General features: G+C 39.8%; 1 protein-coding gene across 2 annotated transcripts in view; it reads right to left on the bottom strand.

Annotated features, from left to right (window-relative positions):
• Window positions 1–1,470: 1,470 nt before the first annotated feature.
• The window catches only part of aqr (aquarius intron-binding spliceosomal factor), an 83,515-nt gene continuing 69,049 nt past the window's right edge, over window positions 1,471–15,936 (bottom strand). For both annotated transcript variants that reach the window (XM_072267038.1, XM_072267030.1), the window contains exons 31-36: window positions 12,238–12,409; window positions 11,858–12,028; window positions 11,105–11,190; window positions 3,057–3,231; window positions 2,839–2,952; window positions 1,471–1,842 (exon numbers count right to left, since the gene is read on the bottom strand). In XM_072267038.1, coding sequence (XP_072123139.1) covers window positions 1,639–1,842; window positions 2,839–2,952; window positions 3,057–3,231; window positions 11,105–11,190; window positions 11,858–12,028; window positions 12,238–12,409 — 922 coding nt within the window. In that variant the 3' untranslated portion in view covers window positions 1,471–1,638. The remainder of the gene's footprint in view (window positions 1,843–2,838; window positions 2,953–3,056; window positions 3,232–11,104; window positions 11,191–11,857; window positions 12,029–12,237; window positions 12,410–15,936) is intronic.

Here is a 15,936-nt window from a genome sequence, read left to right as displayed (position 1 = left end):
TGGCCTTCATAACAGGGGGAATTGAGTATAGAGCAAAGAGGTCCTTCTGCAGCTGTACAGGGCCCTGGTGAGACCACACCTGGAGTACTGTGTGCAGTTTTGGTCTCCAAATTTGAGGAAGAACATTCTTGCTATTGAGGGAGTGCAGTGTAGGTTCACAAGGTTAATTCCCGGGATGGCGGGACTGTCATATGTCAAAAGATTGGAGCGACTGGGCTTGTATACTCAGGAATTTAGAAGGCTGAGAGGGGATCTCATTGAAACATATAAGATTATTAAGGGATTGGACACGCTGCAGGCAGGAAGCATGTTCCCACTGATGGGTGAGTCCAGAACCAGAGGCCACAGTTTAAGAATTAGGGGTAGGCCATTTAGAACGGAGTTGAGGAAAAACTTTTTCACCCAGAGAGTGGTGGATATATGGAATGCTCTGCCCCAGAAGGCTGTGGAGGCCAAGTCTCTGGATGCTTTCAAGAAAGAGATGGATAGAGCTCTTAAAAGATAGCGGAATCAAAGGTTATGGGGATAAGGCAGGAACTGGATACTGATAGTGGATGATCAGCCACGATCACAGTGAATGGCGGTGCTGGCTCGAAGGGCCGAGTGGCCTACTCCTGCACCTATTGTCTATTGACTGCTGCACCAACTCATCTATCCATATTCAAATCCATTCTTTGAACCTAGACTCCTCACACAGCTTCGAGATATGATATCTAATGATGTTCTTTTATTGCTTTCCACTTATATTCTATTTATTCTTCAACCCCACCACTTGTGCCTTCAGGAGAAGTATTTGTATTCATCAGTCCTGGAAGGCTCTGACATTTGCACATTAAAATTCTAACTTGTCTCTGGACAGTTATCATGTTGCAGCTATAGCTGTGTGCCATGAATAACCTCACATCCAGTTTAAATGCCTTTGAGTTGATTAAAATCATTGTTTGCTCTCTTGAGTTCTATGAGCACAGGTTAGACCATATATTCATTCAATGTCAGATCTGGCTGGTCACTAAACAAAACAAGATTTTTTTTGTCTTCATTCAAGAATTATTTGATTTGGAATGTAGTAATGGCAAGTTTATACTCAAGTGTCAACATTTCATGGAAAGGACTTGAAAAATGCAGTATAATTCTACTTCCCAAAGGAGTGGGAGACTCCCTTCAGGACACTTATTTAAATGGACTGAGTTTACCTGCTTTAAGTGTATGAAGTTTAAAATCTGGGAATGAACAGTAAGCAATAAAGAGAAAGGGCAAGTTGTTAAATTGATTAATCTAATACAGAAATGTGCAAACAGACATCTCTTCAGTCTTGCTTTCAACCCTTTCCAGATTTCATTCATGCCATTTTCATGTATATATTTATCACGATGTTAATTCTGACATTTTGCATGGAGTTCTATAAAATTAATTACTTAAGGTCAAATAATATATGCAAGTGGAGCAAAACAATTTTTTTACAAAAGTTTATTAACATCCAATCAGGTATACCAAGTATATTGTTAAATCCCACATTACTTCATATAAAACTGTTTACAACAGTATGCTTGTGATTGGTGACTGATGTTCAATGCATGTACACTGGATTCTTGCACTGAAATCTTCAGGATAGCAGTCCAAATATTCTGAATAAAATCATCAGCTTTCTTTTTCTTCTTCATCTTCACTGCCCTCACTATCACTGTCCCTGCCAGGATGTTCAGGCATTTGTCTATGTTCCTCCACTGGAGTCTCTTCAACCTTATTTTCAGGAACAGATTCTTCAATCTCTTCAGTGTTCTCAATGACTGGAACTGGATCAGGTTCTTTTGTTGACTTAGGGACTGGTGGCAGAAGTACCTGCTACAGATGGAAAAGGAATTATATTGAATGAATGTTTGCATTATTACAATAATTTTTGGTGGTTATACTACAATCTTTCTTCACCACATTTGCTGAAGATTTCAAATTGTGTTTTTATATATTTCAGATTTCCAGCACTTGCATTATTTTGCTTTTACGATAATATTAAACTCAACATACAAAAAGATAAGCACTGTCTAACACAGTTTCCCAACTAAATTTTTATATTTACTGCAAAAATGAGAAAAGCTTGAGAATCTGCCACATGTCAGGTCAAATGCAAGACCAAAAGAGTCGGCTGAATGTTTTAAATATATGTAAGTTTTACTGTAGGTTCTTGCCAAAGCATCACTTTCATTAAATAGAGAAATAATTAGTATAAAGTAGAAAATTTACATTTTGCCAAGTGCAAACACAATTTCACTTAATTTGATTTCAATTTCATAGGATGAACATTTCAGTAAACAAATATTTGACAAATGTTAGTTTAACCTTCTACTCTCACTAGTAATATATCCCATCATCTACTTCCAATTTCAATATATCAAAGCTGCTTTGAATCAGGTGACTTAATGACTTTTTAATGCTTACCTTCAACATGCTAGAGTAAATCAAGGTGCTCCATAGACTGTTAACAAACACAATTTAACAATGGTCTCTATCCAACAAGATGTATTGAGGGAACAATTCTTACATAAAGCACACATACAAATCAACAATAATTTTATAGGGGTATTAATTTTTTCTAGTTTTAAAAAGCCTGTGAAGTGCTTCCCTCTATATTAATAATCGTTTCTACATTTCAAGAATATGGCAGACAATGGCCATATCAGATGGAATTCAATAAAAAATGATCAAACATAATACACACCAAAATTCCACAAGACTTCAAAATCAACTTTGAAGATTTGCATGTCTGTTTGAGAAAGCCGAACGCACAAAAGAAAAGAAATGGGCAGATTTGGTGCCAAGACAGATTTTAAAGCAGTTGCTTACCTGTCTGTATTGGTGCATACTCTGAATGATGTGCATGTACATATCATAAACAAAGTTTGCCATCTCTGGCATGTTCTTGATAACTCGCATCAAGTGGGTTGGAACACGGCCATTCTAAACAAAAAAATATTAGCGACCATTGTAACAGTATTACCAAAACATGTCAAAACCAGTATTAAATCACTACTATACGCCAAAACACTAAAGAGAAAAGATACCCTTCTGTCTGTGGGGCAGTACTCCGATGGGACAATGTGGAGCTGGAGTGGCCGAGCAGTCAGTTGATTGAAGGCTGGTGTAAGCTCAAAGCAGTTCTGGAAGAGCGATACTCTTGCAAAGATGTACAGTCCAAGCCTGGCTCTTGACATGGCAACAACTAACCGACGAACATCTCTAAATAAAAAAGATGATAACTGTTAAAATACTGATTATTGTAAGAAGGCTTTTCTGCTGCAGCTAAAAAAGATCTTGAGTTAAACAAAGAACATTTCCATGTAATAATTATGTCACTTCAATAAGGTTCAACTCCCATTTTTTCCCATCAATAGGTGAACATTTTAAGCTGACAATTGATGACAATACAGCATACAGTTCATTCATTATTCCAACTGAATATCATTGATAAGTATTTATTGAGCCAGCTGTAGCACTACAGGCAATGCTGAATGCACCAGTGTTTCTATGGTAATGGGGGAGACTAAATATGTTTAAGATAGATTTAGATGTTTAAAAATGATTTATATTTGAGTATCAATCATGATTTACTATTTAATTAACTGAACAACATGACAAAACCCTGAGATTCTTTTTCCTGTGGACAACTTAGCAGATCTATGGAACAGTAACTGTAAACAGGATCAATGAATGACAAACTGTCCAAATGCAAATATAAATAAGTAGCAATAAATAACGAGTGTGAAATAACAAGATAAAGTGTCCTTAAAGTGAGACCATCGGTTGTGGGAACACTGGAAATAGAAATAGAAGTAGGATGAGTGTAGTTAGATTATGAGAACACTCCGTCCTCATTTATTGTCATTTAGAAATGCATGCATTAAAAAATGATACGATGTTTCTCCAGAATGATATCACAAGAAAATACAGGACAAACCAAGACTAAAACTGACAAAACCACATTATTATAACATGTAGTTACAACAGTGCAAAGCAATACCATAATTTGATAAAGAGCAGATCACGGGCACGGTAAAAAAAAGTCTCAAGGTCCCGATAGACTCATCATCTCACGCAGGCGGCAGAAGGGAGGAACTCTCCCTGCCATGAACCTCCAAGCGCCACCAACTTGCCGATGCAGCACCATTGGAAGCACCCGACTGCAGCAGACTCTGAGTCCGTCTGAAAACTTCAAGCCTCCGACACAGCCTCTCTGAGCACCATCCTCTGCCAAGCGCTTTGACCCCGCCCCGGCCGCCGAGCAACAAGCAAAACCGAGGACTTGGGGCCTTCTCCAGAGATTCTGGACCACACAGTAGCAGCAGCAGCAAAGCAGGCATTTCAAAAGTTTCACCAGGTGTTCCTCCGTGCTCTCACATCCGTCTCCATCAAATCAGGATTGTGCACGCCACCCCACTTGACAAATAACAGACATCACCACTGGAGTAGCCGCTGTGAGCTGCGTCGCGTCGCCATCTTCTCCTCCCGCCCTTTAGTTATCCCCTTTTGTTTAAGAGCCTGATGGTTGTGGGGTAGTAACTGCTCTTGAACCTGGTGGTGCGAGTCCTGAGGCACTTGTATCTTCTACCTGATGGCAGCAGCGGGAAAAGAGCATGGCCTGGGTGGTGAGGATCTTTGATGATGGTTGCTGCTTTTCTACGGCAGCATTTCATGTAGATGTGCTCAATGGTTGGGAGGGCTTTACCCGTGATGTACTGGGCCAAATATACTACCTTTTGTAGGACTTTCTGCTCAAGGGCATTGGTGTTCCCATACCAGGCTATAATACAGCCAGTCAGCACACTTTACACCACGCATTTATAGAAGTTTACCAAGGTTTTTGATGACATGCCAAATCTGTGCAGACTCCTGAAGAAGTAGAGCTGCTGTGCTTTCATTGCAATTATATTTATATGATGGTTCCAAGACAGGTCCTCTGAGATAGTGACACCCAAGAATTTAAAGTTACTGAGCTTCTCCCTCTCTGATCCTCCAATGAGTACAGGCTTATAGACCTCTGGTTTCCCTCTCCTGAAGTCTACCATCAGTTCCTTGGTCTTATGGACAATGAGTGAGAGGTTGTTGTTATTACACCACTCAGCCAAAGGTTGTTGTTATTACACCACTCAGCCAAATTTTCTATCTCCCTCCTGTATGCTGATTCATCACACCTTTGATACGGCCCACAACAGTAGTGTCATTAACAAACTTGTATATGGTGTTGGAGCTGTACTTAGCCACACAGTCATAGCTGTAACGTGAGTAGAGCAAGGGCTAAGCACAGATCCCTGTGGTGCTGCTGTGCTGATGGAAATTGCAGAGGAGATGTTTTTGCCATTCTGAATTGACTGGGGTCTGAAAGTGAGGAAATCCAGGATCCAATTGCACAAGAGGGTATTGAGGCCCAGGTCGTGGAGCTTACTGATTGGTCTTGAGGCGATGATGTTATTAAATGCTGAGCTGTAATCGATAAAGAGTATCCTGATGTATGCATCTTTGCTGTCCATATATTCTAGGGTTGTGTGAAGAGCCAATGAGATAGCATCCACTGTAGACCTGTTGTTTTGATAGGCGAACTGGAGCAGATCTAAGTTGCCACTCAGACAGGAGCTGATATGCTTCAACACCAGCCTCTCAAAACACTTCATCACTGTGGATGTAAATGCCGTTGCACGATAGTCATTGAGGCAGGTTACCACGTATCAGGATTTCCTTGAAAGCACAAATTCTGATGTTAAGATTGTATCCTCAAACAAGTTTCTCTCATTAAGAACACTGTAGATACCACTAGCAAAACTATAAAGTTTGAGGATATGTTTACACAACCTAACCAATACAAGATATATGAAAATCACTGTGATTTATATTTCAAAGGTTTTTCCTGTTCAGAGAAATTATGGATTGTTTTTTTCTGAAAAACGGAAAAAGCAAAAACACCAAATATGACTGCAGTGGACAATTCTAACTAAACCAACTGCTGCTACTGGCGACCACCACGGATTTGTTATGCTTGTATGGTGCGCTCTCCAGCTCCAATACCAATTGTTCCAAAAGTTGAAGATATGTATTCGATCCTTTCTGAGTAATTAGCAAACATACATTCTTGAAGTGATGAAACTTAAGTGTACTTAAGCACATGTATGCGTAACTAAAGACATGACATCTGTCAGTCCCCAGTGCAAAATGCCCCAAACAAAGCACGAATACATAACTTATTCCCATTGCTTTTTCCATGCACCCTCTCACGTGACTAGGTACGATAATAAACGTGCAACAGAGAATACAATGCAGATAGAGAACAGATGCATGGCTTCTACATTCCAGCTCTCCAAGTATTATACTATAATAATTATAACTACATGCTACGAAGACATGGGAGACATGAAATCTCAACATTCACACAACGGTCCTCTTTCTGGTATGCAGTCTATCCTTGGTTGTCATCTTCGCCTAACAAACCAGCTTGTTCCTCCTGACTGCGTTCAGGAAAATCTGTCTTGAATTGCTGCTGCCAAAGCTCGTTCAAGTTCAAAACTGAAATCCTGTTAACTGTCCGCTCTGGCTGAGTGTAGTCTCTTCCACCACCATAGACTCCTTTCAATGGTCCATTAAAAGTCCAACCCAGCCTTGTTCTGATTGCATAGGGTCCATCATTAACACCATGAATCACTTGCAACAGCTCCAATGCTTTAGACCCATTCACCCCTACCAGTAGCTCAATATATGAATCAATTTCTGGCAAATAAATATGCTTCAGGTGAGACAATTCCTGAAGATCTTTCTGACAAGGAATGCTTCCTCTGTAGACAGGCATACATTCCTGCATATAGATATTTCACAATAGTTTTCACTATCTAAGTCAGCCACTTCCAATCCTAAAACAACGTAGCTACTCACAACCTTCTCTTGATGCATGGTGCGTAAAAGAAAGTGTGTTCATTCTCCTGTCAGGTTGAGCTTGTTCATGAGGTTCACTGTGCAGAGCACTGCTGTACTTCCTTGATCTAAGAAACGTTAAGTAACCACTGTATTGTTACTCTCTTAGACTTCACCTGAACTGCAATTATAGAATGTTTACGATCATGATCATCAGCCCCCATAAGGCCATTAGATACCAGGGCGGTACTCGCTGTTGTGCTTGATTCTTTAAAGGCTTACTTCGAATCTGCACTCTTTACTTAGTGCCAGGCTTTACTAGCTTCACTTTTCACTTTTTAGTAGTGGCAAAATGAATTTAACTTGAGAATGAATTTGTGATTTAGTCTTGTTCACACATTTGCTTACTGCTGGTGATACAGCATCATGCACATTCCCAAACGCTGGGGGTGTTGTAATCTTTACTTGCCTTTCAATAAAAGCAAAAACGTCAGTGAAAGTAAACTTACGGGTTGTGCCTTTCTTGCAGTTTACAGACCATCGATCTTTGTTTTTCCCTCAGTTTATGGGACAATTTCTTTATGGCAGTCGTATTAGCAGGCATGTCCAGCTCACACATGTACTGCAATTCTTCCATGACATTACAACAGTCTCTAGGCAAAAGACTGCAATCCTGAAGAACTTTCACATCTTCAGAATGGATATGTGGGCAATAAAGAGCCTTTTTCATGTAGTCTGCAGCAATTTTGTGGTTATCACCAAAATGTCCCTGTAGAAGAGCTTGGGCCTTTATATATCCTTGCTCCGGGCTGGCTCACTGGCAACTCTTGACAGCAGGGTAACCTCCAGTGAACTGTTTGAGAAAATAGAGATGGTCACCATAATCATCAGTCTTGCCTTTGATGCTATTCTTGAAAGCCCTCATAAACAAATGATACTGTGATGGATTGCCATTGAATATATGAATCTCTCTTTTAAGGCACACATGCAATGCATTGTTGTTGCATCACTAAGCTTGCTAGTTCCTTTTCCATCCTAATGGCCTCCAGTGCACTATTTAGATTTTTATAATCTGAAACACAAGAGCCAAACTGTAAAATAATGTCCTCAGAAGCTCCTGTGGTATTGGATATGGCGTAGGTTCAGAGTGCCTCCTTGGTGCGGGCTGAGAATGAACAAATGTATCCACAGTGACATCGAGTATGTTGGATTTTCTCTGTGCCATGTCAACACAGGAACTCTCACCAGAGAACTGTCCTGCTGGTGCATGTTTTGCACCCACAGCACTTGAAGCTCTTAACACTTTAACTCTGGCCATCTTGGCTGCAATTTCTTCCTGCAACTTAAGCTGCTCCAAAGCACCTTGTGCTACAGGATATGACATAGATCCTTTCTCCAAAGCTGCTCCATCTTTCTCCAAAGCCGTTCTTCCATCTGCTCCTGGTTTCTCTGAAGCTCTTCCACCATCATCTCCTCATTTCTCCTAGGCTGTTCTTCCTGTTCTTTCAATGCATGTCTCTCCCTTAGTTGTTGTTGCTTTGCTCATAACTTGGCTAAATCAGCCTCCATTTTAATATTCACCAAAGAGCTATCAGATGCACAGGACACTCTGCTAGCAATAGAATGTGCTGCATGCATGTTAGATGCACTGTCTTCAGGGTGTACGTCATTCTTAAAGCCATCAGTTTTATACATAGTCACAGCATGCTCTGAAGTTTGAGAAATATTTTCATTTTCTCCAGCAATTTGACCTTCAACATCGCATGTTTGTTTCAACCATTGTTCAGTCTCGGCTGTGACTGTACTAATAAGCTTATCAATATTTAAATAGCTTTCAATTTGCTTATCTTGCACTGAGATAGGCATTGCAGACAAGAAGTTATGTTGCTGAGTGACATCTTCATGAAGATTTTTTAATTCATGCAATTGCGACTGCACTTCCAAGACATTGTGCTTTTCTGGTATGAGGAAACTTCTAATTAATGGTATTAAATCATTAATCTTAATAATTTTATTATAGCTTTTTCGAACATTGTCGATTCTAGTCACCAAAGAAAGTTTAATTTCCCTTTAGGTACTGACTTGAAGGTCACTGCTTCCAGCTTGACTCATGTTGTTTTCTAAGTACAAGAACCAGGCAAAACAGCAGCATTCAATTCAGACACTGACAATCAACATATTTCAGCTTTTCAAGAGAACCAACACAGACTTCACAGACGAACACCACTATACAGCTTAGTCTTTGATGACCATTCCGAACTGTATTCCAAACTCAAACACACAGAATGAATCAACAAATGGTCCTTACTTGCCACAAGCTGCTCCAGCTTGTGGTGCTTCTAATTTCGCAGACACATTCGAATGCTGATGTTCATTTGCTATAACTATCGAAATCTTTTGTTGACAGAATATAGCAGGCAATTCTAACCAAACCAATTGCAGCTGCTGGCACCCCCATGCATTTGTTATACTTGCATGATGCACTCTCCAGCTCCAATAATGATTGTTCCAAAACTCAAAGATATGTACTTGATTCTTTATCAGCAATTAGTAAAATACAACCATGAGGCAATGAAGCTCAAGCATACTTAAACGTAAATAAGTGTAACTAAGCTGTCAATTAAATACATGACACCTGTTGGTCCCCAGCTACAAACTGCCCCAAGCAAAGCATGAATATGTAACTTATTCCCTCTGCTTTTACCATGCCCCCACTCATGTGACTAATTACCATAACACAGAATACAATGCCGACAGAGAACAGATGCTCTTACAATGACAAAGGAAGAAAAGGATTAATGGTACAACTGAAATTTGAGATAAGGGCATTGACAACGTTCTGATAGTATGTTATAGAGTGGAAATATAAGAGTGAGGTCCAATGGATGACTTTTGTGACTGAAACATCACATGCTGACACTGCAGGAAATAACAACTTAATGCTGAAAAGTTGATGAACAAACTTACACACTGAAGTTTACTAGGAGATATGGAGTCTGAATGGAGCAACAGGAGCTTGGAGAGCACTTGCCAGTGAAGCCTGAGAATTTATTGCAGGGCTTTCTGAATGTAGTTCATGGAGAGTGGAGATAGGAAGAATAGCTAGTAGAATACTGAAGAGCACCTGCTAATTTCACTAGCAGGAAAAAGTGAGGCAAAAGATGGCTGGGAGGTGAATAATTGATCAGATGTAGACAAGAAGTTGGAACAGCATTGAGTCTACACAGGAATCCATACCTCGCATGTAATCTGAGATGATAGCTGAGAGATGGACTGCACCGAACTCAAGACTTAAGTGAGTATTTCAGGCTCTGTGATAAGGGAGCTTTGGTTCTGCCACTATCTAGCTGAGGAGTTTTGGTTCACTCAGCTTCTAATATCACAAGGACAATACGACCATAAAATTGCCCAATTCCTGTTTATTATATTAACTTGAAATTCCCTCTCTAAACTTCTATTTAATGCCTAAATCAACAAGATGGCTCACAAATATACCTTATCTTACGAAAGAATGTTTTACAATCCTACATCTATTTTAAACATAGTCTACCCTCATTTCAAAAGATCACTGGCAGAAATACTGACAACTCTAGCACTTTCAGCATTGCCTGTAGAACTACAGCTGCTATGTGAAGAATAATTGTTAGAAGTAAACAAGTTTTCAATTACCTTAAGCAGCATAAAAACAGGTCAAATGACAAAAAAGCTAAATATGAAGAAGGGATCAGCAACTGAAAGTAAATGGAACATTTTTCTATTCCATTCCAGATTGCTGCTGTTTATGCTTATTATCATTTGCCAACAACAGCTTCAAAATGCTAAAGATACAATGTATAGCAATTGTTAATTTTTACTGTTATTTCATCATTTGTTATCTTTTCTGTGTAGTGAAACAAATTTCTTTTTTTCCTGACTTATCATCAGAAATGGTGTTCAATTTGGACCTTTATTTGATATGAAAGGCAATTATTGAAGAATGATATAAAGCACGTGAGTTATACTTTACACTATAATTAATGTTCATGTGGAACCATATTGTGAAAAAATGAAGAACAAAGTAAATCCACTGAAGGATTTATTTGATTCTAGTGACTGAATTACTTTTATTTACACTTTGTAGGACTTTTAACCTGCTTTATCAATGTGAATAAATTCTGTAATGCTGGCATCAATTGCAACATCCAGGGAGTTGAAAATGCCATGCCTCACACCGTACCTCAGATGTCCAACAGCTTTAGTTCGTACCAATGAGAGAATAATATAATCATTCTGTTGTCCTTGGAATCTGTCCACTGTGGTCACCTGGAAGGAAGAAAATAGACTCCTCACTCCTGAGATAACTTGGCTTGGGGGAGTAGAATTGAGGGGGAAAAAACTTACACAGTCACTTAAAGGTTCTCTATTTGAAATATTTAAATCCTTTCTTAATGTTGTAGACTTTATAAATTAAGTCTCAGTAAAAATAAGAATTTGCAGAAATAAATCTATAAAATGCTCCATGGAGCATTCCAATTCTGGATCACAAATGACAGCAGCAGAACAAATTCCACACGTTCCCTGAGAAAATGCAGCCCAAGTGAGCTGACTTTTTCATTCCCAATCCAATACTTAGGTGCTTAAAGAACTTGTTGAGATTAATATGATGAATACTTCATACGCATGTTAAAAAAATCTCCCTTTCATTGCAATGCCTTCACAGGCCATCTCTAGTGCAACTCTTAGCAAGGAATTAACACTGAGTTATGAGATACTTTCTAATATTCTTTTATTAGCCACTACACTAAAATCTTCAACAAGAGTGACTGAAATTGGGAATTAACAACCAAGGAAAATTGAATATGCAATTTTTACACACTACATCAGATAATTTCCATCTAATTGATGTTTAGAATCTAGTTGCAAATTATCATTATATGTTACTGCCTCACTGTAAGTCTGTCATGTATCAATGTTTGAAGAGGAATCTTACCTTGCTTGGACGACCTATAAGAGGATTACTACCACAACGTTGATTGATTACATCACGAATCAAATGCTTCTGACCATTATAGGTTGTCAAGATACTAATTCTCTCTGCAGGATATCCCAGTAGGCGCATGTACATAAAAAGGGCCACTGCATACTCAGCCTCAGCCAGATTCTGTTAAATGTGAGCAACAATTTGAATTACAGAAAAGCAGGCAATGGATTTGAAACATGATTGCACACGTTTAAACACACACACACAAAATTAATATATTCGTTAAGTTCTTGCATATTACTTCAAAAATATCTGGATGATTTTGGAAATATGCTAATGGGAGATAAATCAGTCAGCAATGTTAGATTGTTATTAAGCGAACTATTTACCTGGTAGAAGTATGGATTTGGTTCTGATTCACCAATTCCATTGAAGTCCTCCACATTGATAAGTTGGAAGTCATACACTAACCCAGCATTAGCAGCACAAAACTCAGGTAGCGTCTGGACATGCGGAAGATTACCAAGTTTCTTATAACGCCAGTTATAGAGGTTGCACAAACTTAAAGGAAAATAAAGTAGAACATGTAAATAAGACCATAAGACCAACAAACAAAATTAGGCCATTCGGCCCAATCTGTCTGCTGTGCCATTTCATCATAGGTGATTTATTATCCCTCCTAACCCCACTATCCTGTCATCCTGTAATCTTTGACACTCTGATTAATCAAGAACTCATCAACCTTCACCTTAAATATATCCAATAACTTGGCCATTTGTGGCAAAGAATTCCACAGATTCACCACCCTCTGGCTGAAGAAGTATTTCCTCATCTTGGTTCTAAATGGACATCCCTCAATTCTGAGGCTGTGCCCTCTAGTCCCAGTTTCCCCTCACAATCATAAACATTCTCTCCATATCTGATCTACCCAGATATTTCAGTATTTGATAGGCTTCAATGAGATTCCCCCCCCCCCCATTCTTCTAAACTGCAGCAAGTGCAGGCACAAGGCCATATAATGCTCCTCATACATTAACCCTTTCATTCCTGGGATCATTCTCGTGAATTTCCTCTGGACTTTCTCCAATGCCAGCATATCCTTTCTTAGATAAGGGGCCTAAAACTACTCACAAAACTCCAAGAGTGGTCTGACAAATACCTCATAAAGGCTGTGTTACATCCTTGCTTTTGTATTCTAGTCCTCTCAAAATGAACACTAACATAGCATTTACCTTCCTAACCACCAACTCAACCTGCAAGTTAACCTTTACAGAGCCCTACGACGTATGTTTTGTGAGAGTGCAGATGAACAAGAGCGTAAATAGTCAAACCCAGAGGAGATCGAAGTTCTTATTGACAGTTATTTTATTTCTTTTAAGCAATGAACAAAAAACTGGACTTGGTAGCTTATTATCCATAAAATAGCTTTAGGTTTACTTCCACTTAAAAATTCAGTGCGCACATGTTGTCATCACTGGGCAAAAAATTGTACAGCTTAAGATTTTTATACATACCAGTCATTACAAATTAGAGGGAACATTGCTACTAATGCCTCCAGAATCTCTTCAGCTACCTCCTTCAGAACCCTGGGCTGGAGTCTATCTGATTCAGGTGACTTTTCAGCTTCCCAGGCATCTTCTCCTTAGTAATAGCGACGACAATCACTTGTGCCCCCTGACACTCTTGCACTTCTGGCATTCTGCTAGTTTCTTACACAGTGAGGACTGATGCAAAATACTTATTAAGTCCCTCCACTATTTCTTTGTCCCCTATTACTACCTCTCCAGTGTCAATTTCCAGTGGTTCAATATCCACTCGCCTCTCCTTCACTCCTTAAACAGTATATCTAAAACAACTTTTTGTATCCTCCTATATTATTGGTTAGTTTACCTTCATATTCCATCCCTTTTCTCTTTAGCGCTTTTAAGTTGCCTCTGTTGATTTTTAAAAGCTTCCCAATCCTCCACCTTCCCACGGATTTTTGCTATATTATATGCCCTCTCTTGCTTTTATAGTGTCTTTGACTCCTCTTGCCAGCCATGGTTACCTCATCCTCGCTTTAGAATGTCAATTTATTGTTGGGATACATCTTTCCTGCACCTTTTGTATTTCCCCAAGAAACTTCAGCCACTGCTGTTCTGCTGTCATCCCTGCTAGTGTCCCCTTCCAATCAACTTTGGCCAGCTCCTCTCTCATGCCTCTGTAATTCCCTTTACTCTACTGTAATACTGATAAATCTGATTTTAGCTTCTCTTTCTCAAACTGCAGGGTGAATTCTATCATTTTATGATTACTGTCTCCTAAGTGTACTTTTACCTTAAGCTTCCTAATCAAATATTGATCAATTCAAAATTGCCGTTCCCCCAGTACGCTCAACCAAAAGCTGCTCTAAAAAGCCATCTCAAAGGCATTCTAAAAATTCCCTCAGTTGGGATCCAGCACCAACCGGATTTTCCCAATCTACCTGGATCTTGAAATCTTGCATGATTAGCACAACATTGCTCTTTTTAATGTGCATTTCCTATAGTCTATTGTATTTTGTAACTTATATCCAGGCCACTGATCGGAGGCCTGTATGTAACTCCCACCAGGGTGTTTTTACCCTTGCATTTTCTTAACTCTACCCTCAAGGGTACTACATCTTCGGATTCCATACCACCTCCTTCTAAGGATTTGACTTCATTTTTTTTTTTACCAACAGAGCCACCGCACTCCATCTGCCTACCTGCTGTCCTTCTGATACAATGTGTATCCTTGGGTGTTAAGCTCCCAACTATGATCTTTCAATCATGACTTGCACATGGCCACAACATCATTCATGCCAATCCCTAACTGCTCTACAAGATCATCTACCTTACTCCATATATTGTGTGCATTTAAATTCAGTCATGTATTCATCAGCCTTTTTGATTTTGGCCCCCTGTTACATTTTAATTCATCCCACTGGCTGCAATTTTGCCCTATCATCTGCCTGTCCTTTCTAACAGACTCCCTACACACTGCATCTACTGTATACCAACTGCCCCATCAAACCTATCACTCTTGTTCCCTTACTCCTGCTTTAAACCCTTCCCAACAGCTATAGCAAACCTGTCTGCAAGGATATCAGTCCTTCTCGGGCTCAGGTGTAACCCGCCCTTTTTATACAGGTCATACCTTCCCTAGAAGAGATCACAATGGTCCAGAAATCTGAAACCCTGCCCCTTGCACCAATCTTTCAGCCGCACATTCAACTGCCAAATCATCCTATTCTTACCCTCACTGGTACTTGCCACAGGCAACAATCCAGAAATTACTACCCTGGAGGAGGATCTGCTTTTCAGCTTTCTGCCTAACTCACTGTATTTTCTCTTTAAGACCTCTTACCTTTTCATACCTATGTCATTGCTACCAATATGTACCATGATTCAGGCTGTTCACATCCCCCTTTAGAATGCCATGGACTTGATCCGAGACATGCCTGACCCTGGCAACATACTATCGGGTGTCTCTTTCATGTCCACAGAAACTGCTTTTTGTGTGTGTTGTTTCCTCCAATTATGGAATTCCCTATCACTACTGCACTTCTCTTCCCCTCACTTCCCTTCCGAGCCTCAGAGCCAGACTCCGTGTCACAGACCCGGTTGCTGAAGCTTCCCCTGGTAGTTTGCACCCCCACTCCACCAACACAGTATCGAAAGGGGTATATTTATTATTGAGAGGAATGGCCACAGGGATACCTTGGACTGCCTGGCTATTCCCTTTCCCTCTCCTGACATTCATCAGGGGTGACTACCTTCCTATAGCTCCTATTTATTACCTTTGCATTCTCCCATATGAGCTGAAAGTCATTGAACTGCAGCTCCAGTTCCTTAACACGATCACTAGGCTGCTGCAGCTCAATGCACTTTGTGCAAATGTACTCCTCAGGGAGACTGCAGGTCTCTCAGATTTCCCTCATCTCACACAAGGAACATATCACTACCTCTGGTTTCCATTCCCAGCTTACTAGCTATGTACTAACAGAAAAAAAACTTGGTAGAATCTTTCCTCCTTAGAACCTCCTACTATGCTTGCCCAAAGCTTGTTGAGTCAAAGTTGGACCACTC

The sequence above is a fragment of the Mobula birostris genome, chromosome 1 (assembly GCF_030028105.1).
Source record: "Mobula birostris isolate sMobBir1 chromosome 1, sMobBir1.hap1, whole genome shotgun sequence".
Classification (NCBI taxonomy): Eukaryota; Metazoa; Chordata; class Chondrichthyes; order Myliobatiformes; family Myliobatidae; genus Mobula; species Mobula birostris.
The sequence above is the reverse complement of the archived record's forward strand: the minus strand, read 5'-3'. Positions and strand labels throughout refer to the sequence as shown.